At 36.9% G+C, this 23,443-nt stretch overlaps 2 protein-coding genes across 2 annotated transcripts; one reads left to right on the top strand and one right to left on the bottom strand.

The window, feature by feature from the left end:
* The first annotated feature begins 7,981 nt into the window (after positions 1 to 7,981).
* FC1 (ferrochelatase 1) lies at positions 7,982 to 12,699 on the top strand. Its single transcript, XM_010263913.3, has 9 exons — positions 7,982 to 8,331; positions 9,038 to 9,380; positions 9,469 to 9,612; positions 9,773 to 9,874; positions 10,902 to 11,005; positions 11,125 to 11,251; positions 11,403 to 11,555; positions 11,741 to 11,841; positions 12,116 to 12,699. Exons 1-9 carry the CDS (start codon positions 8,246 to 8,248, stop codon positions 12,423 to 12,425), a joined length of 1,470 nt encoding a protein of 489 aa, XP_010262215.1. The 5' UTR covers positions 7,982 to 8,245; the 3' UTR covers positions 12,426 to 12,699.
* Positions 12,700 to 14,649: 1,950 nt separating this feature from the next.
* Positions 14,650 to 22,794, bottom strand: LOC104600773 (uncharacterized). Its single transcript, XM_010263912.3, has 3 exons — positions 22,650 to 22,794; positions 21,688 to 21,872; positions 14,650 to 15,090 (listed from the first exon to the last, which is right to left on the bottom strand). The coding sequence occupies exons 2-3, from the start codon at positions 21,867 to 21,869 to the stop codon at positions 14,904 to 14,906; spliced, it is 369 nt and encodes a 122-aa protein (XP_010262214.1). The 5' UTR covers positions 21,870 to 21,872; positions 22,650 to 22,794; the 3' UTR covers positions 14,650 to 14,903.
* Positions 22,795 to 23,443: the final 649 nt, after the last annotated feature.

Below are 23,443 nucleotides of genomic sequence, written 5' to 3'. Positions count from 1 at the left end.
TGGATAAATGAAGCAAATATTGCAAAATTGGGTTGGAAAATTTAAAAAAAAAAAATGAGGATAATTTATGGATGATAGTGGTAAAATACAAATACTTGAAAAATAAAAATTTATAGACTATTAGTATTGAAAGGGGATTTCTTGGGCTTTGAGAGGAATTCTTCAAACTAGAGAAGTCCTAAATGGCTGGATATTAGGTAATGGTAAATCAATAAACTTCTGGTATGATAAGTGGGCAGGAAATTAATCCCTTGCAGAAGAAAGAAGTAGTGATAGCATTGATAATCCTAATCTTCTGGTTACTTGGTTAGTGATTTTATTGATGAAGATAGAAGAGTATGGAGGGAGGATAAACTTAGAAAAGTTGTAATGCCATCTTCTTGGCAAAAAATATAATCTATCTTTGTCCCTTCAGTGAATAAAGATGATGAACTTATTTGGAGACTCGAGCCAAAAGGAAATTTCTCCATCTTATCTTGATAAAGCAACAGAAAACAAATGTAGAGGAGATTTTTCTGATTCTTTTAATTGGTATTCCAAAGTCTGGAATCTAAATTGTCCCCCAAAGCTAAAAGTTTTTCTTTTGCTGCTTCTAAGAGATAGACTCCCCACTAGGGATAGGTTGAAAAAAGGGGATTTGGCTCGTCTTATTCACGAAGATAATTTGGGTTTTCCTATCCTTAGAATTAATTAGGTTTTGCTAGGCCTTAATTTTTTTGGTGGGCCTAAGATGGTGAGGGAGAGCTATGTATGCTTGGGTAATGGGGCAAGGTGGGCTAAGTCCTCCCCTGTTATTACGAATTTTCCTTTCGAAAATGGTTAATAAAATTTAAGGTGATCGCCCCTCCACCTGGAGTAAAGTTTGGGGTTAAAAAAACGAGAAAAGGGGGATTTAATATTGATGACACTTGTGCTCAATGTGGAGAGATTGAAGATACCAATCATATATTCAAGTTGTGTACTTATTCAAATCAAAATTGGATGGTGGTTTATCCAAATATTGATCGTCCTAGATGATGGAAGTATGAAAGGGTGGTGGGAGAGAATTTCATCGCATAACAAAGAAAATAAGTTAGAAAAACCGTTTTTATTTTATGGTCCATTTGGAAGAGTAGAGAAACCGTAAGATATTTGAAAATATTGAGTCTCCCCCACCTCAGGTTATTGAAAAGGCAGGAATTGCTTTTTCTGAGTTGGTGAATGCTCATCTAAATGAAGGAAAAACTACAAAGAATGAAAATCAATAGTTTGGAAATGCCCTGAAAGTAATGCTATTTTGACGCATCATGCATTAAGGGGAATAAATGTTCTGTGGCTGTCATTGCTAGAAATTGCAGTGGAAAAGTTGGCTTATTTTTCTGGGCGAGGCCACTATCATTATGGTCAAAGCCTGGGCTGCTTGGAAAGCCGATAATTTAGCCTTAAACTTCAAAGACTGAGTTGCCATCTCTTGTCTGCGCAATAAATCTCAACCGCCGTGGAGCATAAGGAGCATCATTGAAGACTGAGTTGCCCTGAAAACTCAGTCCAAGTTTGGTTTGAAGTACCGGCATGTCTACCGTGCAGGCAGCTAACCGGATAGCTCATCAAGTCCAATCTTTTCTTTCAAATTTCTTAAATTTTAGTTTGCAAGTTCCCCTTTTCTTTTTCGAGTTCAAATCAGCCCCCCTCCCACAGCACATCCCCGCTATGTATCGAAAACATCTCCCAATGATAATATCCAAAATAATAATGTCCTCATTGAGAGATATTCCTAATACATGATGGAAAGGGCAGTTTTATGGGGGACTGATTCGGTCTCTTTTCTTTGTAGTTGTGACTTGGGGGGTCGTGCTATCCCTAGCACCTTTTGGATCTATAAAAAAAAAAAAAGTAAATGTTCTTGTGTTTTTATTTCAAAATTTATTATTGAATTATGAGTCTGAATGGTCAAACTTCTTCATGACCCATTCTTTATGTGTCCAGCGTGTTCGCCACGATATGAAGTTTTGTTTTTCAAAGCAAAGACAGTTGTCAATTGTCATGGAACAATAAGAGCTGATGATGGGCGGACCCGATCCGGGCTTGGCACCTATTATAAGGGGCATGGAACTAGGCCCAGGCCCAGCCCTTCACGTGTCCAAAGTCCAAACCCAAATCTTTAGTCCTTTGTTTGGATAGATTTTTATAAAATATTTTGATATTTTTTCTAAAAATACAAAAAAAAAACAAGATATATAGTTTGGTTTCGTATCTTTATACTTTAAAAACACCAAAAACACAAAGTCAATTTTTCATACTTTACGCTGTTGGTACAATAGTGCTTTCGATTTATGCAAATGGCAGGTCTCGTGTAACCACCCTTCAATAAAATTCTTGACCTTACCTCTGTTCTCCATTGTTAGAGTCATATAATATCGTCGGTCTTAGACCACAAAACCACCATAAACCGACACCAGAAGTATAAGTGAATATGCTTTTGTCAAACAAAAAATAGTACTTTTATTTTGGAAAGTATACATTTCAATTTGTTTTACCTGAACGGTTTTCAAAGCAAAAATACTAATATAAAAGTATTTTATGTACTTTATATTTTGATATTTTTAAAAGTAGAAAAATAGAAGCCTACCCAAGCATGGCTCATATGTTTTAAAGATCATACTTTTTTTTAAGTGTAGATAAACACATGTTTGAAAAATAATGCTTCTATTTAATATTCGAAATAACCATTCTTTCTATGAATACCACCTATTTTAATATATGATAGATAAGATCTTGTTCAGTTTCCAATATCAATGCAGCCTTACCCCATACAATGAAGTCTTCTTCATGCTTCTATCAATATTCTATGCACACACTATAGGAAGTAAAAATGTGGTGTAGCCATATCAAATTAAATTAACAGTTGGTGTGCCCAAATCATTTTTGTATCAAAAGTCAAATAATTATGATATTTTACATGAAGTCAAAATATCATAATGGGAATAAAATTTATTAATTTTAACAACAGGCAAGAAATACCATTAAGGTAAAATGAAGGGACAAAATAAAATAAAAATTATTAGTTTTCATAATTACTATATATATTCTTATAATTAATAATTAATGGTTACCCACGCCACAAGATTCAAACCACACTTCCCATGTTTTGACAAGCGGACCAGACCTTATAGTAAGAGAGATAAAATAAAGACTTTTCAAGAGAACATTAATGTTGTCGATGGGGTACAAATCAAGGTCGACCCAATCATGAACCAATAATTAATAAATAAATGTGTATAAACTGTTCTGAACCGGACCAGACCTCATAGTTTGACCCAATTATTAATTAGGATTATCAGGGCTGTTCTAGTAAGGCCCAATTAAATTTGACAGCTATACATTTTAAATTATAATTATGGCAATGAGCCTATTCTTTTCTTTTTTTTTACATGTGTATACAGAAGTCAGAAAAGGCTATTCATTTAAATTGACACACATTACAGATAAGCATTAGACTATGGGTATTTTTATAATATGTGAATAGTATTGATATAATACATCTTCTATCGGGCATACAATATCACATCTAGAGTTTGGACTTCTGGCCAGTTTAAAGGTTAATACACCCGATATGAATGTATTGACTCAAATCTCAAAACTCATTTAATTTTTAATCCAAGTATTATGTCTATTTGAAATGACCGTGTATAATTTTTGTTTATGTATATTAATACTTTGGGCCATGATGCTAACTAATATAGATACAGAATTATACATATAGGTGGTCTAGGTTCAGAGCAACCAACAACCAATCCCGACCCAACTATAATTGGGGCACAAACCGTAGACCCAACCCTATATAATTGAGGCCCCTCAAAATACATGATATTTGTTTATAATTTTTTCTTAAAATAACAATGTTTTTAACCCATTATTGATACGGTTGGTCGAATCGTTTGAATCATATCTGATTAGGATTTCGGATTCGTTTTAGTTAAGACCTGTTAGACAGTTAAAACTGTTGACTTAGTCAAGAACTGTTTGATCCGGGCGATTCGACCATTGACCCATTTGACATAGTGACTAGGTTGCAGGTTGCATATTGAATGCGTACAAACTTTTCGCCATAACTTTGCACTCTAATGTCCAATTAGAGTGATTTTTTATATTTTGGGCAACTTTTTGAGATCTATGTGTCCCAAGGAGCCGTAGGCGCCTTGCCCTTCTATTTTCGTGAAAACCCCCTTTTTTGGCTTCAAATAGCAATTTTTAAATATAAAATAATACATATAACATATTTAAAACATATTTATACATTATTTATTGCTAATATATATATATACTGTAAAATAATATGGCCAAGGTGGGGGTTTAATAGTTGGATAATTAATAAGGCTGAACAACTAAAAAAATAGGTCGGGATTGGATTACCTCAATATCTCGAAGGATTTGATTGAATGGAGAGTAAAGGATTATACGGAATGAGGGAAGGAGGATTGCAAAGACAATAAACATGAAAGTCATTGCTTTTATATGTCACCATATGATATAATTGCCTAAACACCTTATACATCCTTGACATTGACACTGCTAGATTTAAGCTATGCCTAGCACTTTTGAAAGAAAAGGAGGAAAAACTTTTATATTCCTCTTCCTTTCCCTTCCCTTTTTTTTCCTTCAAATCGAACAAAGTTTCGATGACTTCTATTAAAATGTGCATAACCTCATAAGTGGGATATGTTTTTGAGTGAATCCCAGATTTACTGACCATATTCACTCCGCCACACATTAAGAATATCAGTGATATAAATATAATAGATGTTCCCAATATGCAGTTGGATGAATATGGCCAATAATGTGCTGTGATCAGTAGATTTGAACTTGTTTTTAAGCGCTGAAGCACTGGTTGAACTGCTTTGGAGAAGTGAAAGAAACCGTTTTATTTATTTAGTTTACATTCAAACAATCATTTTGGGATCTTCAAGGTTTTCATCAAACATGGTTTATAGGCTGATGAAGTGGATTCCACTTCACAGAACCAAAAACCACTGCATGAAAACCGGTCCTCTCAATGGAGCCTATATCTTTTACTGCACTGCTCTATATTGCAAACTATGTAATAATGTAACCGATCACATTGGCATATGTATCCCATATGTTCAGAACTTTGGTGTGATCACTTGTGATTGGTTAGTACATCCTGATCTCTTCCATCTATCCTTTTTTTTTTCCATTCAGGGAGAGACACCTGTGCCTCACAAATAACAACGTGCAAATGTGAAGATGGACAAGCGTCTCTGTCTATACCTTGTTGGCAGCTTTCTTTTTCCATTTCTCCTCTCATACGGGCGCCTCACAGTTATATCTACTGTGCATTAGGAACATCTCCTGTGAATAATAACTTATAAATACGGGAGATGTTTCCGATGCATGGTAAGATGTGCATGTGGGGTCGGTGTGAGGTGCCCTGTGAGAGGAGCAGATCCAGTCTCTCTCAATCTATTATATAAGAAATAGCAATGACTCGTGTGTTGCACGGACTGCTGTTATCATATGTATTTTTAAGCAAAAAATGAAGTAATTGTTATTTATTAAAGTTTTTATATATTTCCAATTTTTTAGGTATAAAATAGTAAAAGATTAATTATCTTTTCATTATTAGTTATCGAGCTTTAAACTTATTTCTTAACAATTATGAAATTGGGTTTTGACATTAGTTTGGGTCCAAGCTAAGACATGTTAAGGTTGGCCTTTAACCTAACATGATCCATTTAATTTATTTTTTCTAAAAAATCTATCTAATTTACATTGGAGAGAGTTTGATTAGAGAGTAAATATGGATTTTATTAGAGACAATAAAGACCCATGAGGTTTTTAATGATTTAAAATAAAAATAAGAGAAATTCCTGAACAGTACCTTGAACTTAGGGGGTTGTGTCAAGTTAGTCACCAAACTTCAAAACGTGTCTATGAAGTACATTAAACTTTCAAATTATTTCTAATAGATCCCTACCATTAGTTGACCGTTAGTCAACACCATCATGTGACATCAAGTACACATTAAATAATTTCAAAATAGCAAAACCATACTTTATGATATTTTTCTAACCATTTTACCCATTTCGGCTGAGTATTAGAAAAAGGGTTATGAAACCTGACACCAATCAACTATTGAAGCTCCTACTTTCCTGTTCAAGATCCCTCCTTCAAGGATCAATTGTAACTAGACGACCACCTATCAAATTTCATAACCCTTCTTCTCTTTTCATTCTCTTAACACTTAGACGAAATGGGTAAAATGGTCAAAAAATATCATAAAGGGTAATTTTGCCATTTTAAAATTGTTTAATGCATATCTTATGTCACGTGACGATGTTGACTGATGGTCAATTAACGATAGGAACCTATCAGACACAATTTGAAAGTTCAAAATACTATAGAGGCGTTTTGAAGTTTGGTGATTGACTTGACACAACCCTTCGTTCAACAATCAATTGTAACCAGACGATCACCTGCCTGATTCCATAACCCTTCTTCCCCTTTCATTCTTTTAACACCCAGACGAAAATGGGTTGAATGGTCAAAAAATATTATAAGGATAATTTTGCCATTTTGAAATTATTTAATGCATATCTGATGTCATGTGACAATATTAACTGAAAGTTAAATAACGATAGAGACCTATTAGACATAATTTGAAAGTTCAAGATACCATAAAAACACGTTTTGAAGTTCAGTGATTGACTTGACACAACCCCTAAAATTAAGGATACATTTTATGAATTTAAGGTAAGTGTGAGCTCCGAAGAGACCCTCACCTTCCTTCTTTCCTCTTTCTATTACAGATTAATAGAATGCGAAGGACATGATTCACCAGTGAACCGTGCAAAGATATTCAAATTAATATTTTTACACACATCATTGCCCTTATTGCTACATATGATACCAGAAAAAAGTTTAAGGCCAATAAACTAATTTCATAGATGAGGTGACCAATGAGGTGGTATTCATCCGGAGTGTTTTTTAATTGGTTAAAGCTCCAGCAATACCATGTCCTTTTGTGTATCATAAGCTTTGAAACACTAAAATGCATTCATTCGTGATTGGTGACATAACCCGCATCACACGCTTGTATTTGCATTACATGTTTATACTTTCAAAACTATTGATCAACCCAATCCGTGAATCCGACTCAATCCAACCCGAAAAAAGAGGGTTAGGGTCTCATATTTAGCTATCCGAATATGAAAGTGACCAGATTCGATCTAACCTGAAAAAGTTTTGGGTTGGGTCATGGGTCAACCCGATGACCCGATTGTCAAGTCTAATTGGGATTATTTATGCATTGTTAGAAGTTTCTGATCTTTAATTTTTTTCTATTTAGTCTTTACTTTTTATTGTTTACTCTTTAAATTGTTAAATGCTCAAGTTTTTTATTTTAATTCTTTTAATTTTAACATTTTTTATGTAATTTTTCTTTAATTTTTTAAATTTCAATTATTTTTTGTGATGACTCAAATTGACTCATGGTCAACCTTAACCTGAACATTTAGGGTTAGGATCTAGCATTTGACAACTCAACTCGAAAGTCAACCCAAAATACCTTAACCCAACCCGAATCGACCCACCCAACCCAATTGCCAGGTCTAATCAATGATCGGTCAAGTGGCCCTCGCTGAACATGGTAGCCGGTCCGGATAACCTACCCACATAACACTACAGCCGCACATCAGAAACATCTCCGACTTGCAGGTAGCAATAGAATGGAACGATTCATTCGTAATAAATAGCGCGGCTAACAACGCAGCGGAAGGTTCCTTGGACGGTGAATAACGAAACCGCGTAACCTGCGCTTAAGAGAATCTTAAACTTCACAGTTCACATTATAGCATGGCTGCATGGGTGACGTGGCCATGTTTTTTACCGATAGAAGGAGAGAATAGTGAAAGAAACCATTTCGGGTACAAAGGAAAACGTGGAGATTGGAGAGAGAAAGGAAGGCCCCACTTTCCCATTTCTTGGAAAGTGGTTAGGGGTTGTTGGTTCGGTCGTTGGCTTTGCCGAGTCTCAGTTGAACAACAAAACAACTCGTTCTCTGTGGGAATTGGGAAGGTGGCGCGGCCTTCTTTTTTATTTCGCTGAATTTCATGCTTTGACTCTCGGCCCTCCTTTCCTCTTCCTCCTCCAAAGCCCTTGAATTGCGAAACCCTAACCATTTTTTTTTTCTTTCCACTTCTTCACTTTAGGTTTCTCTCTCTGTATTTTTCTTTTTGGGATCCTGGCTATGGCTGCGACTGCAAACTCTGCTGTTCCTCCCCATGTGAAGGTTTCTGGTTCGCGTCTTCGCAGTGCAAATCATAATATCTCCATGTAAGCATCTACTGACCTCTTCGAAGTCATTTATCTAGATTTTAGTTGACAATTTAGATCCTAATAAATGGTCTATCCATCGAATTTACTTAATTTGATAGATAGGACTTAGGGTGCGTTTCTTATTACGATACGCAACGTAGATGGAATTTATTTGATCACTTATCGTGCTTCTTTTATATATTCCACAGCTTTCCACCCTTATCACCACCACCACCACCATCTAATGATTCTTGTGAAATCTAATGTTTATATGACGCTTTGCTTTGTTCTTTGTTTTTTTCCTTTTTACGAGAATCTCATAACAAATCATTAATAATTTGTAATTTATACCCTTCCAAAGATGGCCCTCAGAAGCAAGTCCGTAAGGTGCACTTACGGCAAGGATTTTGGGTCTAATACCTTCTCAGGAGTTTTTTTCTACTTACTCCGTTGTTCCAATTTGATAACCTAAGTACTATTAGTGCTTTTTGCCTTTGCATGTTTTGTAGTTGGTTAAGAAGGAGGGTCTGTGGAATGACTGTTATTGGACTACTAATTAAATCAAAATTTCCCTTAGTATAATTCCGGAAAATACCAATTTCGATGTCATTCTGCACCCCCATCCTGCATCAAGTCAAGTTAGCAATTAGGAACTTTATGTTTTTAGCTGCTGGATGGCCTATTGTCTGTCTTCTGAAATATCATTATGGAATTTCTGTCACAGATCATGCCCTGCTGCCAAGTCTTTCTTATCCATTAACTGCTGTTCATCTGAAGGATTGCGAGATCATCAAGATTTCTCATTCCAGGCGTCTTCCATTTCATCTCGTAATTTTTCTGATGGAAGGAATGGAGTTTCCGGGTCATATTTGGGTGCTTCTGTACAGAAGAGAAGCCTAGTTGGTCAAACATTTTGCTCTGCTGGAGTATGCACATTTGGGGAACATGCTTTAGGATCTCCTTCACATGCTGCAACAGAAAGGGTGGGGGTGCTGCTTCTGAACCTTGGGGGACCAGAAACGCTTCAAGATGTTCAACCATTTTTGTTCAACTTATTTGCAGATCCAGTAGGTTATCCACGTATTCATTATATACCTGAAACTTATTGTGTTGAGAAGTTCAGGAATAATGTTGCAATTCTACTTATTGTGACAGGATATTATACGACTTCCCAGGCCATTCCGGTTTCTTCAACGGCCCTTGGCGCAACTAATTTCAGTTCTTAGAGCTCCAAAAAGTAAAGAAGGGTATGCAGCAATAGGGGGTGGCTCACCCTTGCGGAAAATAACAGATGAGCAGGTAAGACACCCTTCTGTCAGGCTGTCAGCAAATAATTAAGTGTGTTGTTTGGTGCCTTTTCTCTTATAAAAATAAGTAATAATGGCTATATTCCAGTTAGGGAAATGTTTTACACTTCTACTTCTCTGGTTCATTTATTTGATTTGAAAATTTTGTCCAGGCACATGCACTGAAAATGGCTTTGGAAGAAAAGGAAATGCCTGTAAATGTATATGTTGGGATGAGATACTGGCATCCTTTTACTGAGGAAGCAGTTCATCAGGTGAGCTTCTATGGTCTCTTTGTTTTCTTCATCATCTTAGATTTATTTGACATTCAATTTCTTTGTAAATCCTGATGTTCTTGGTAGTTTCTCAGAATAATTATGATTGAAACATTGCTACATTGTGTTGAACAATTCTGTTCTCTTTTCTTCTGATTCATATCATGTCTATGCTTCTTATTGTATTGGAATTTGGGATTGCAGAGTTTGATTTCATGTAGTATATAATTCTGCTATAATACCCATTTGGATCAACCATGATGAGTGCTAAAATTGAAATAAAATGCTGAGTTACTTCCACCACTGTTGTGCCAGTCAGCATTCCTTGCAACATGCTACCTCCTTATTTGAAATTCTTAGGATCCCTTTGGCTACTTCAGCAGAACTTTTATTCTCTGCAGCATTAAGCAGAGTAGAACAAAGTTGTGGTTGCATTTTTTTTTTATCAATAACTGTGGATTTAATTAATATTAAAAATATGAGAAAATTACAGGGCAAGGGGGCTAAACAATCTTAGCTCCCAAGAACAACCATTAAGCATCAAAAGAACAACAATTACAAGACAGCCCAAAAAATAGAATGTCTGTTCACCCCTTGTCTAGCTAGACCATCTGCCAAAGAGTTCGCACGTCTTTTTACCCATTTGTATTGGATTTCCATGTCCTTAGTCAGCCACTTGAATTTCCTCTTTTCATTACTGTAATTCCAAAGTCCAAGACTATCCTTTTTCAGCCAAAGTTGTGGTTGCATTTCAATGACCTTTATTTACATAGCAACTGTGTCTTGCCATTCTTTTTTTTTTTGTAATTTGATTGATATATAAGTTATTCCTACTGGATTGAATCATTCTACCTATAGATTTTTACTGTATTTGTGTAACTACAAAGTGGCTCTAATTTCACTTGTTTTTCATGCATCTATGGTGTTTTTGGTCCTATATTGAGTCATTCTTCAATTGAATAATTTATTTACACCTAAAAATTAGCTTAATCATCATTAATAGGCATATTTGCACTTCTGTTGACAGATCAAGAAGGACAGCATTACAAGGCTTGTTGTGTTGCCACTTTATCCTCAGTTCTCCATTTCTACAAGTGGGTCAAGCATTCGCCTTCTCCAAAGTATCTTCAGGTAGAAAACTTGCATACCTGTTTCAGTCTTAAAACTTCCTTTTTTTTGAGAGATTTTAATGGGATATTTATATTCTGGTTCACCTTGGTTGACTCAACTCAAATTGGGCAATTTGTCAGGGAAGACCCTTATCTGTCAAGGCTCCCAGTCTCTATTATAAAGTCATGGTACCAACGAGAAGGTTATATCAAGTCAATGGCTAACTTAATAGAGAAGGAACTGCAGAGTTTCTCCAAGCCTGAAGAAGTAATTATTTTTTCTTTTTCAAGTTTATTGTAATTACATGGTCTTCTGGTGCATATATCAGTGGCAATTGCAATTGTTATTTCTTTTTGTTTGTTGCCTCTTTTTTCCTTTCCTGCGAATGAGTTTCTCACATTCTGTAGTAAAATGATAGGTGATGATATTCTTCAGTGCACATGGGGTGCCGGTTAGCTATGTTGAAGAGGCAGGAGATCCATACAGAGATCAGATGGAGGAGTGCATCAGCTTGATCATGCAAGAGTTGAAATCTAGGGGAACTAATAATGATCATACTCTTGCTTATCAGGTGGGTTTAAGATCTATCTTCTTACCATTTAAACCTAATTTTCAGGGTTTGTACCCTTTTCTAAATGCTGTCTAACAGCGAACCTGGTCTGAATACTCCTTGTTTGTTTATGTTTTTTCTTTTTTCTAAGATCTGATACCAAATTGTTTTTAAGATGACATAACTCTCCACTTCTATATTGCCAGAGCCGAGTTGGGCCTGTACAGTGGTTGAAGCCCTATACCGATGAAGTTCTTGTTGATCTTGGTCAGAAAGGTGTAAAAAGTCTCCTGGCTGTCCCTGTAAGGTATGATTTTTTTGTCGTTCTGTCATAAAGAACTGCTCTAAATTCTGTAAGTCACCAGTTTTAAGATGGTAGGTTTATGTAATTTCATATCCTGTTGAAATTGATTCTGGTATTTAAGATGGTAGGCTTCTAAGTATAGTACAAATTGTTGATAAAATTGAAATCTGGATAGAAGGCATATAGCCAAAAGGTCCCAGTTCTTGATTTTTAGCTTTCAAGTGAAGATTTTAGTCTGCTCTCTTTTAACATTTGGACTGTCTATTTCGGTATTCAGTTTTGTAAGCGAGCATATAGAGACTCTGGAAGAGATTGATATGGAGTACAAGCACTTGGCACTTGAATCTGGCATTGAAAATTGGGGTCGAGTCCCTGCTCTGGGTTGTACTTCTTCCTTCATCTCTGATTTAGCAGATGCTGTGCTTGAAGCTCTACCTTCAGCCACAACCATGTCTACCACAAGCACATCTGAAGACGATACTGAGGATCCAGTCAAATATGCAATCAACATGTTTTTTGGTTCGATCTTAGCATTCTTTTTATTGTTGTCACCAAAACTTATCTCAGCATTCAGGCAATTCCTCTAAAGACGATTTTGATACAGCAGTCATTGTGAGGTTCTGTTCATACTACAGTTCCTTCGGTGTTATTTAGATCTAATAGCTAACTAATCAAATTGGCATCCTGAAGATGCATAATTTTTTTCCCTTTCACCGGGAAAGATGCTATACTATTAGGAATTACTTTGTAAGGAATAAATACCTTTACACCTGAAAATGTAAAGAAATTTTCTCCTAAAGAATCTTTGTAATGAATGGATCAATGTTCTGGGTGAACCTAGTGAACTTATATTGTGCATTATCATTTTGGCTTGGTGTGCTCTGTTGGCCTCAATCTTTCTTTTCTTTGTTTTTCCTTATTTTTGATAAATTGGCCAGAATCTTTACTTTTTATTTTTTATTCTTGATGTGCATTGGCTCATGTGTACGAAAAGATTACATCATTATACCATACATTCACTATTTACCAAACATATACGTACCAAGCAAGCGTCTGATGAATGGGAGCAGCACACTGCGGCCCAATGCAGAATTTTGAAATTACAGCCCCCCATAGTGTACTAGTAGCCCCCCCCTATCTTGTCCGTGGATTTGGCATCAATCCATGATCAGGATTCATCCCTCTATACGGTAGGGCTAAGAATTCTGAGCTGGGTTGATTAGTCATTCTCTCAAAATGAATTTAGGCCTTGCTGCAAATAAAGTACTTTCAGGAGGGAAAGATGGTAGAGATCTAATAGTAATGATCTTGTGATGGTTCAGTATTTGAAGATATTTTATAGATCAATATGGAAGGTTTATCATGGTCATTAGTGGTCAAACCTGAACAGACTTAAAACAGTTTTTGTCACCGAGTCATGCGTCAAATTAGGGTTGTACACAGGTCGGGTCAGTTCGGTTGCATGCAATTGTGTCAACCCAACTGAATAGCTCAGGTTGATTGTTATGATAACAGAAACCGACCGGAAGATACATAAAACTGACTTGTAATAAGGATTATCAGGTGGTTTGGTCTCAACCGAACTGAGATTTTTTTGTTTTGGTTGGATTTAGACTAATAACTCAAAGAAACTTTTATCTGATCTGTTATAAATACATCTCAAAAGCTGAAACCTCATACTGCACATCTTATCATGTCTAAGGGCTAAGTAGACTTGACTTGCAAACTTTCATAAATAATACAGATAGCTTTCATAAATAGAAAAACGAGTTAACTAAACTTCACGTAAACATGTGTTCAAGTTGAATTGGATCAGTTTCGATTTTCACATGTAAAAACTACAAACTGAACAGAACTCTCGGTTTATTCTAATTTAAGAACTCAACTGACCAATACCTTTTAAAAACTGACCAAATCGGTTTGGTTGTCATTGTGAATAGCCCCAGGTCAAACAGTCTGACCGTGGAGTTTGGATCTAGTCCCAACTGAGTGTTCCAACAGTCAGCCCCAACAGCCATTCCAATTCTGCCTAGGTGGCCCAACAATCTCAATGGTCGGTCCCAACAGCCAATGGCATTCCACCGGGAATGGGAATGGAATTCCAATTCCACCCAACTAAAAAGTTAAGCCCATTCCGATTTCAATTCCAGACCCCTCCCAAACCAAACGAGCCCTAAATACTGTCAAATGCCGCTTCAGAACAACACCAACACAATTGGAGCAGAATCGGACCTTTAAGTTCTAAGCTCCAACTGCTCTTACTACTTACGAGTTTAATCGCGATAAGGTAGAAACCCAAAACCTCAATGGCAAAGGGAAGAATGAGTCGACAACCTTATTAGTACAATGAATCCTTCCAAGGCTAACATTATTGCTAGAACTTTTGGGTGGCACATTCTCGGATTCTTTCTTGAGTTGTTTCATTGGAGTCAAAATCCAAGCTGCACATCCCATTCAACGAGCCTCCAGGTTAAGCTCCAGTTCAACAAATTTATCCTAAGTTCCACAATGTGTCATTCTGCCAAGAAGGATTTGTCATCACCCTATCAACAAATCACGATTTTATAACCTTCCAAAGATGCATATCCTGTTGCAAGGGATCATAAGATACAGGTACCATCCAGAAAGAACTCGTATGGTTGTCCTACTTTATGCAGGCAAGATCCCCTCCTATGCATACTTGGGCATTTTTCTTGCACAAGTGACCACTCCCAGACTCGAAATCTTGAACCCACATTCTCATGCAGTCATGCTTATCAGCCCAAGATTTTACCAATGCAACAATACCCCCAATCCATCTAAAACAACGTATGAAATAAAAATCGCTGACAAAGCAATTTCAGATAGAAATCAGAAAGCAATGCAGTTCACAGATGAGGTAAATAGAATTCTACCAATTTGGAGTTTATTAAGGCTACCACACTTTGTCTCGCTGACTGGTCAGCTTCAAAACTTTTGCAGAAAAACAAAATTTTGCATGTAGAAACAAGTCAGTTACTTAAACCACCCTATTGATGAGAAACAATATGACCCACAAGAAGTTTTTTCCCTAAGGTGTCTTCTCCTTAGGGATAATAGCCGGTGAATGTAAATCCTCTCCCCACAATCTCACCGGCACAGTACCAGGCATAACATTCCAGCCCGAATAGAGCAGCTATTCCAGCATCCTCGACTTTCAGCTCCTGCCTGTTCTTCCAAAGGTGCTTGACACAGTCAAGTTCTTTCCAGAATGACTCATAACGGCTGGGGATACTGTAAAGTTTAACAGTATGTCAGACAGATAAAGCATACAAAGCATGACCAACACAAGGTTCAAAGTATAGATACTCTCTTGCATATCATGCGTTTTAATTCAAATAAAACTCCTTTTTTGTTGGCATTTTATCAGTGCATGTCACATGAAGTTACAACATTTAAAACAAATAAAATCAGCCATCCCTTAATATATGGAATATCGGTGATCCAAAAACTAATGCATATTGTACGTGTCGATACTTTGAACCTTGATTTTATTGTCTAGCTGAAGCAAAGTACCTGGATAAGCGCTACTTTGTACCATTGAACATTCTATAGATACTAAAGAACAACTATTTATGTTACCAAACATTACAAAGATGAGCATTTATTTGAATACTATCATACATCTTGATAGTTGATTCAATTAGTCAAAAAAAGAAAAACATCCTGATACTGTCATTTTTACAAGGATGGAATGAACTAATTGTGTAAGGGGACTGTTGGGTGGTGATTAGCTGGCATTCAACAAGAATAGGGGCCCTTGACCCCTTTGAGATTTAACCAGACAAGCGAAGGCAATGCCATTCAACCAAGAACATGTTCAAATTGCCATCTCTCTCTCTCTCTCTCTCTTCCCTAAAATCCTTGGATCCTTTATGTTTTAACTTTTAATGGTAAAACCCTAAAACAAAACACAAATAATGATAGATTGTGGCAGTACACAAACCAAAAAGATGCAGCAATATACAACAAGGCACCTGATTTGTGATTTTGTCGCCTAGGTGGGTGCCTTTTTGATATGCATGGCATTCAGGCTAGGCACTCCACCACCAGGGGTGCCTTGTTGCCTAGGCATTACCTAGGTAATGCCTTGACAAATAGAGTGCTTGCTCATTAAAAAAAAAAATCTAAAAAAGGTGACCAATGTCAAGGAACTTACCTCCTCATTAAGTAACACCAATCCAAATGAGGAGGATGTATCCTTTTGTTAGTGATGAATGGAATAGAATTTCAGTTTGATAATTTCATGTTGTTGGTTTTTATCCCATGGGGCTGCGATCAGGTCAGATTTGGATTGGATCCGGCTACATTGATCCAATTAACATAGCATTGAGTCCGAATCCAATCTGAAACCCAATATGTTCAACTCGGATCAGATTTGGATTTAATCCGAGTCCAAATTATTGTTCCTAAAATGAAAAAAAAAAGTTCAAAATAATTATTTACCTTTTAACTTGTACATATATAATAAATTTATATAAATATAAATTATTCAATTTATTAGTTATAAACTTTATATAATTGTATATAATGTCTGCATATATGCATAATTATATTGCACACACAGATATTAATGGGACTCCGATTTTAATTGGATTGGATTTTGAATCAGGTATCAAACTTTTGCGTCACTGACAGCCCTACCCATATGTCTCTCTCTAGTGATGAGAGCTAGGGGTGTCAATGGACCGTTTGGTTGGACCCTGTCCAAATCAAAATCAATTTGAATGGATTGGATGGACCAATAAGACATGTTGAATTGGACCAGTCCAGACTTAATGGTCCAAAGTATTTACTGGATTGGATTGGCCATGGTTCATTTGTAATGGATTCATATTGGAGTAAGTCGGATTGAATCAATATCCGGTCCATTGACATAAGATAAGAGTACAGGTGTTAATGGACCAGGTTTGGATTGGACCCAATCTAAATTAAAACCAATTTGAACAGTTTGGATGGTCCAGACATTTGAATTGGACCAGTCCAGAATGGTCCAAAGTATTCATCGGATTAGATTGGACCTGGTCCATCCATAATGGACTCATATTGGATCGGATCAGATTGGACCAATATCCGGTCCATTGACAGCCCTAATTACAACTGTTTGTCCCTTTTTATTCTCTTGTTTTTCTATTATAGCATAGCCATTCTCGTCTACTCTTATTCTATACTCTCTCTATTCTCCACTCTTAGAGTCCATTTGGTTTGCAGGAATTGGGGTCCAGAATCGGAATAGGAATGGTCCATTCCGATTCCAACTGTTTGGTTGGGCGGAATTGGAATCCCATCCCATTCCTGGTGGAATGGCATTCCCCCGTTTGAGGGAATGGCCATTCCTTCCCCTCCCCTGGGAATGAAATTCCATTCCAGCCAATTCTGGTCTGAACCAAACAGGTGAGGGGAATAGACTGATTCCAACTGTGAACCAAATGGACCCTTAGTCTCTGCTCTCTCTGGTGCCCTCTAAGTTCTAAGTTCTAACAGCCAGGCCGTTTTTTTTTGAAAACCTGTTTTTAGTCTTCATTTTGTTGGATTTCTTTCCAAACCATGGCATAAACCTACTTTGAGTGTCAGAGATGATTTAATGGAACACTCCTACCTGTCCTACATCAACCTTCTTTAGTCAATAGCAACCAGATAAGCCATGAAGAAAAGTAAGTCTTTCATTCTCAGCTTCAACATCCTCTCATGATACACTGTCATTCCACCAAATGGTAGGAGGAGGAAAAAAATTCCATCTCAATGTTAGAAATTGACGGATCAACCATATCCCATTAGAGTGAGATTGCTAGGACCTTTGTGGATCACCTCAAATCTATCTTTAGAAGGTCTTTAAGTGATAGGGTGTGGCTAGAGGGGATGGAATGGCCAAAGTTTAGGAAGAGAGGCTAGGGAATGGGAAGAGAGGCTAGGGAATGGTTAGAGAGAAGAGTTGGGGGTATCTTCAGAAATGAGGAAGGAAGAGTCGTGGCCCTTTACTCGGGCCCGATTGGGGTGGGAGATCCCTTAAGGGCAGAAGTTATGGCCTTACTCCAAGGCCTGAGGTTAGCGAAACAATGGAGAATGCAGCACTTAGAAGTGGAAGGAGACACCAAGCTGGTAATAGGGTGGATGCAATCTAGAAACTTGGGAGTATGGTCACTTAGACAGCCTCTAAAAGAGAATACTAGCTTAGCAAGGGAGATTGGGGTGCAATTTAAATGGGTAAAAAGGTCAGCAAATGGAGTGCCTGATGCTTTAGCTAAGCAAGGAGTCATTAGGGAGGCTTTGTTTTGGACTTGTTTGTAAGGTTTTTTGTTCTGGTTTTCCATCCTTCCTATGGATGGTGATAACTGTAATTTTTATTTAAAATCGTCAATGAAAGTTACCGTTTTCTATAAAAAAATGGTTAGAGAGAAGATTTGAGTTGGAAGAAATAAAGGAAGCAATGTTTTCCATGGACATATCAAAAGCACCAGGCCTAGATGGATTCACGATGGCATATTATTAGGATTGTTGGGAGATATTGAAAGAGGATCTGATGTCAGTGTTCGATGAGTTTCATAGAAGAGGAGTGCATTAACCCTAGGCTGAATCCCACCTTCATTGCTTTGGTTCCCAGGAAGAGAGAAGCTACCCATCCAAGAGACTATAGACCAATTAGTTTGGTGAATAGTTTGTACAAGATTATTGCAAAAGTGTAGTCCCTTAGGAATAGGCAGGTGCTCCTACCCTTATAGCTTATAACCAAGGAGCTTTTGTAAGGGAAAGGCAGATAGCTGATCAAATTCTAATAGCAAATGAAAGTGTGGGGGATTTCAATAAGTCATGGGAAAAGGGAGCAGTGTGCATGTTGGATCTAGAAAAAGCTTATGATCTCGTAGATTGGTCCTTTTTGCTGGAGGTGATGATTAATTTTGGGTTTGGAGATAAATTGTGCAAATGGGTGATAGGGTAATTTTGGGTTTGGAGATAAACAGTGCAAATGGGCGATGGGGTGTGTTAGGACTTGTCACTACTCTATTTTGGTAAATGGGACAGTGGTGGATTTCTTCCCGATATTGAGAGGAATAAGACAAGAAGACCCTCTTTCTCCTTTTTTGTTTACCTTAGTTGCAAATGTCTTGGGGAAACTGATTTCTAAAGCAGATTCTAGGTTTTTAGTAAGAGGCTAAGAATAGGCAAGGAGGACATACCACTCACTTGCAATTTGCAGATGATATGATACTTTTTTGTGGTGGTGACCTGAATTGGATTAGGAATCTGAAACTCGCAATACAACTTCTTGAACAAATGTTAAACCTGAAAGGTGAACTTTGAGAAAAGTTGTATAGTGGGAATCAATATGAGAGAAGGGGAGATATTTGAGTACATTGACATTCTCGAATGTGCGGTATCTAATTGGCCTCTAAATTACCTAGGTCTGCCCCTAGGAGATAATCCTTAGAAAGGGAGTTTTTGGAATCCAGTCGTGGAGAGATTTTTAAGAGACTTGCCTCATGAAAGAAAATTTATTTATCTCTTGGAAGAAGAATCACCTGATTAGGTCTACACTAACTAACTTGCCTATTTAATTTTTTGTCAATTTTCAAGATTCCAATAGGGGTGATTAGCAAGTTGGAAAAACTAATGAGACTTTCTTTAGGAACCAGGGGAGGAGAAAAAGAACCATAGGGTTGGGTGGGTGGTGGTGAGTAGAAGAGGTATGGAGGCATTGGCATTAGGAATATACAAAAGAGAAACTTGGCTTTGTTTGGAAAGTGGCTATAGAGGTTCCCTTTAGAAAAAGAAAAGTTTTGGGCTAAGGTAGTAACTAGTATTCATGGGCTTGCAGATAATGGATGGGATCTAGGGATTCTAGCTAAGACTACAAGAGTATCACCTTGGAAAGCAATCCAAGGTATGACTTGCACTCAGGCAATCCCATTAAGTTTTGGGAACAAGTTTGGGTTAGCGACTCTCCTTTGAAAGACCGATTTCAAGCTCTATTTTCTATCTCTATCTTTAAAAATAAACCTATTTCCACTTTCCTTGTACCCTCTAACTTGATTTTTGGGTTTGGTTGAAACTTGGATTTGAGAAGAGCTATCGAGGACACAAAATTGGACAGTACCTTGACACATTTGGGCATCCTTGATGGGTTTTTCTTGGACCCCACAAAGCTGGATAGCAGAATTTGGACCCCCTCTCCTTTGGATTCTTTCACTTGTATCTCCTTTAAAGCCCTAACTCAATCGGTTGATCCTTCTGCTCTGTCCTTTCCTATTAAAGAAGTTTGGTGTTAGCCTATCCCACTCCCACCAAAGGTTGGGAGTTTTTGTTGGGAAGCTTTCTTGGAAAGATTCAACACATGCAGTTTGCTTCGAAGGAAGAGACCCAATATATGTGTATCCCCTCATTGGTGTATTCTTTGCAAGGCTGATCGTGAGTCTGGTTACCACTTATTAATCTTCTTCCTTCAACTGGCCAACGAAAAGATTTAGGATTATGTGGAAATGTGTAATGGCTGCTGTTTGCTGGACTATATGGGAAGACCGGAAGAAAGAAACTCAAGAATCTTTTCATACAGGGAGAGAGGCTTAGAAATGATCCACAATAAGGGTGATACACTGACTGAAATCTCTAGATTTGTTCACAGACTTTTCAGTGGATGATTTGCTAAGAAAATGGAAAGAGATTGCAAGTTCAGTCCCAGCTAAGAAGACCTCAAGTCCTTTATGGACTCCTCCCCCTAGTGGCTTTATAAAGTTGAATTTTGATGGCAGTAGTATTGGAAATCCAGGGCCCTCTGGAATTGTGTGTGTGTGTGGGGGGGGGGGGGGGGGGGTACTAAGGAATGAACAAAGGATTGTAATAGCTCTGTTTTTAGGCCCAATTGGAATAGGTGACTCTCTTAGGGTTGAGGTTCTGGTGGCTTTGGAAGGGGTAAAAAGAGCTAAAGACCTGACTATCAGTAAGCTGATCATAGGAGATTCTGAGATAGTAGACTGGTTAAAGAAAGACAGGAACCTCTGGAATTACGGCAACGAAAATAGAAAGTTTAAGTGTTTGACAAAGCGCATTGATGTAAAACGTACTTGGGTAAAGAGAAATGCAAAATCCTTTGCCAATGGGTTAGCCAGACAAGGGGTGCATGGGATTCTGTATTCTAGGCTCATTTGTAACTGTTTTTTTACTTTCTTTTTGGGTGGCTTTTGGCATCCATGGGGAGTTATGATAGTTTAGTTCCCCTCCTTTGTATCTAAAACATATTTCTTAATGAAAAGTTCCTGTTACTGATAAAAAAATGTCTAAAAATTGGAAAAAAAAGATCTGCCTAGGATGCAGAACAATGGATGTATACTAGGTGAAAAGAAAAATGAACAACTTAAAGAACATAATAGACCAAGAAAGGTTGAAATTTCAAACTAGTGCCTCAGGCAAAGAACATAAAATGCAAATTATATTCGGATGAATAAAATTATCCATAAAATGATCTTATAATATAAGTTGTTATGAAGAAGCTGCAACCATATCTGAGATCATATGGCTGCTCATGGTTAACATGAAAGGCATTGTGGAACTACAAAGTTAGGGTGGTAAAATATTCTTATAGCATGTATAGAGTGAATCAATGAATTAATGAAGCAACACAAAAAAACAAGAAAAGGGTTGTTACATTTCATATGCCAACTTGCAACATCAATGCCGCAGTATTCAAGCCATAAGACATTAATGGCAAGAAAGAAAGAGATAAAGGAAGGCAAGAAAACAGGAATACTCCTACTACAGAATTGGCCTAAGATGATTACATATAACCAAGCAATCAAAGGGATGGAAAAAGAAGCTAGATTACCAATAAAAGAAACTAACCTAGCAAGACGAGTGTAAAAGAGTTGTTTTGCAAGGAGATTGCATTTCTCCACGGTAGGAGGTTCCACAACATACTGCTTGTTCTGTTCCATCAATTGCTTGTAGTAAGCACATCCATGCTTGGCAACAAACTGTGATGCCTGAGCAGCCTTGGTTTGTAACTGTTGTAACTTTGATGCCATGAACTTAAAAAATCAAGCCATTTAATCAAATAAGTATACCGATTTATCAATATATCAATTAGCAAGCTGAGACAATGAAAAGAAAAAGGCATTTTAGGTATTTCAATTTCTACAAGTCAGATATCATAACATAGGAAGCCATTCCAGAAAGAAGCCATAAACATCCTCTTCATTACTTATCTTGTTAAATATTTTGCTCGTTTAACTAACAATATTGACTTCAACATTTTGTTAGTAGTTAGAATTATCTGATCAATTTAGCTTCCGATTTTGTACAAAATGCCCCTCTACAAGATGAAAATACTCCAGTTAATGAATGACAAATCAATGCAACAAATGAATGCCTCAATTTTGAGATACCAAGCAAAAATTGAATTCAAAGATCACAGGATATAGTACACAAAAATGAATGAAAAACTAAGCAAACCCTAGCAACAGAATACCGATTCTACTCAATAACAAGCACTCATATGCAATTACCAAAACCAGATCCGGCCATGTAGCATAAACATTGAAGAAATGCAAACCAAGCAAAAATTACATCCAGGAGAATAGTTGAATAAGAAAACAAAAACGAAACAGCCATTCCATTTAACATCAGCTAGAAAACTAAACTTAGACAAATAAACGCACATCCAAATCCCATGAGATTAAACATAATAACAGATGAACATTGAAAAGAACCCTAGATTTCAGAGAAGAGTAATGAATCTCCTAGGTGAAAATATCAGAAGAATACTAGGAAATGCATTTCAAATCTGATAGAGTTGGGAGCGATACCCTTTGTTTTCCCTTTGTTTCTTCCGTTGATTGTTGTAAATATGAAAGATTAGTCGTTGCCTCGTTGGGAGATGCAGATACGAGAAGCTATGGCCTCTCGAGCCGCACTACTTTGATCGTCGGAGTGTAAAGATTAGTCTTTAGAGGAACGAGAAAGTTTTTATCATCGCAGTTTTATTTCTGAAAGGGTTAATTTGGTCAGTTAACAGTAAAACTTAGGGCTATTTGTCCATTTCGATTTCTTTCGTGATAGAAAAGTAAAGAATGCGATTGGAATTCAATCCGTACAAAAGTGTTGGATTTGGATGTATTGACCATTGAGCGACCCGAACCGGGCTTCCCACGGATCCGGATCTCCTACACTTTTTTTTTCCTGTAATTAGCAAGGCTGAACGGAAATAAGAGGCTAATTAATCAGGAATTGGATTTAGTCCTTACAAATTTAGTCCATACACCGTCCTCACAATCCTTTCATCCATGCATTGGGAGCATCTTACTATCAATAAGATATATAAATATGAAGTAGGGGTGCTCAAAGTTTAGTTAACCGAATCATCGGCTTATTTTTAAACCGAATTAATATTGCCGGTGTTTAAAGAATCAATAATTAAAATCAAATTGAAGTCGATCGATTAACCGCTGGTTTGATTAGTTGGTTTTTTGGTTTTTTATATTTATAGTATATATTATAAATAAATATATAAATATATAATAAAAAAACTAAAAATGTATATAAAACATTATACTTTAAATATAAAAATAATATACATATAATATATAGAAATATATTTATA

The sequence above is a fragment of the Nelumbo nucifera genome, chromosome 8 (assembly GCF_055504915.1).
Source record: "Nelumbo nucifera cultivar China Antique chromosome 8, China Antique-T2T, whole genome shotgun sequence".
In the NCBI taxonomy this organism is placed as follows: domain Eukaryota; kingdom Viridiplantae; phylum Streptophyta; class Magnoliopsida; order Proteales; family Nelumbonaceae; genus Nelumbo; species Nelumbo nucifera.
Note: the sequence above shows the minus strand (reverse complement) of the source record. Positions and strands in the feature narration are given on the sequence as shown.

What these genes read in the sequence shown, in the direction of transcription:
- FC1 (XM_010263913.3), top strand. Translation starts at nt 8,246, where the DNA reads ATGGCTGCGACTGCAAACTCTGCTGTTCCTCCCCATGTGAAGGTTTCT. An exon ending in GCAAATCATAATATCTCCAT is followed by an intron (nt 8,332 to 9,037) that starts GTAAGCATCTAC and finishes TTTCTGTCACAG; the next exon opens with ATCATGCCCTGCTGCCAAGT. An exon ending in CTCCTGGCTGTCCCTGTAAG is followed by an intron (nt 11,842 to 12,115) that starts GTATGATTTTTT and finishes TTCGGTATTCAG; the next exon opens with TTTTGTAAGCGAGCATATAG.
- LOC104600773 (XM_010263912.3), bottom strand. Translation starts at nt 21,869, where the DNA reads ATGGCATCAAAGTTACAACAGTTACAAACCAAGGCTGCTCAGGCATCA. An exon ending in TTTTACACTCGTCTTGCTAG is followed by an intron (nt 15,091 to 21,687) that starts GTTAGTTTCTTT and finishes TAAACTTTACAG; the next exon opens with TATCCCCAGCCGTTATGAGT.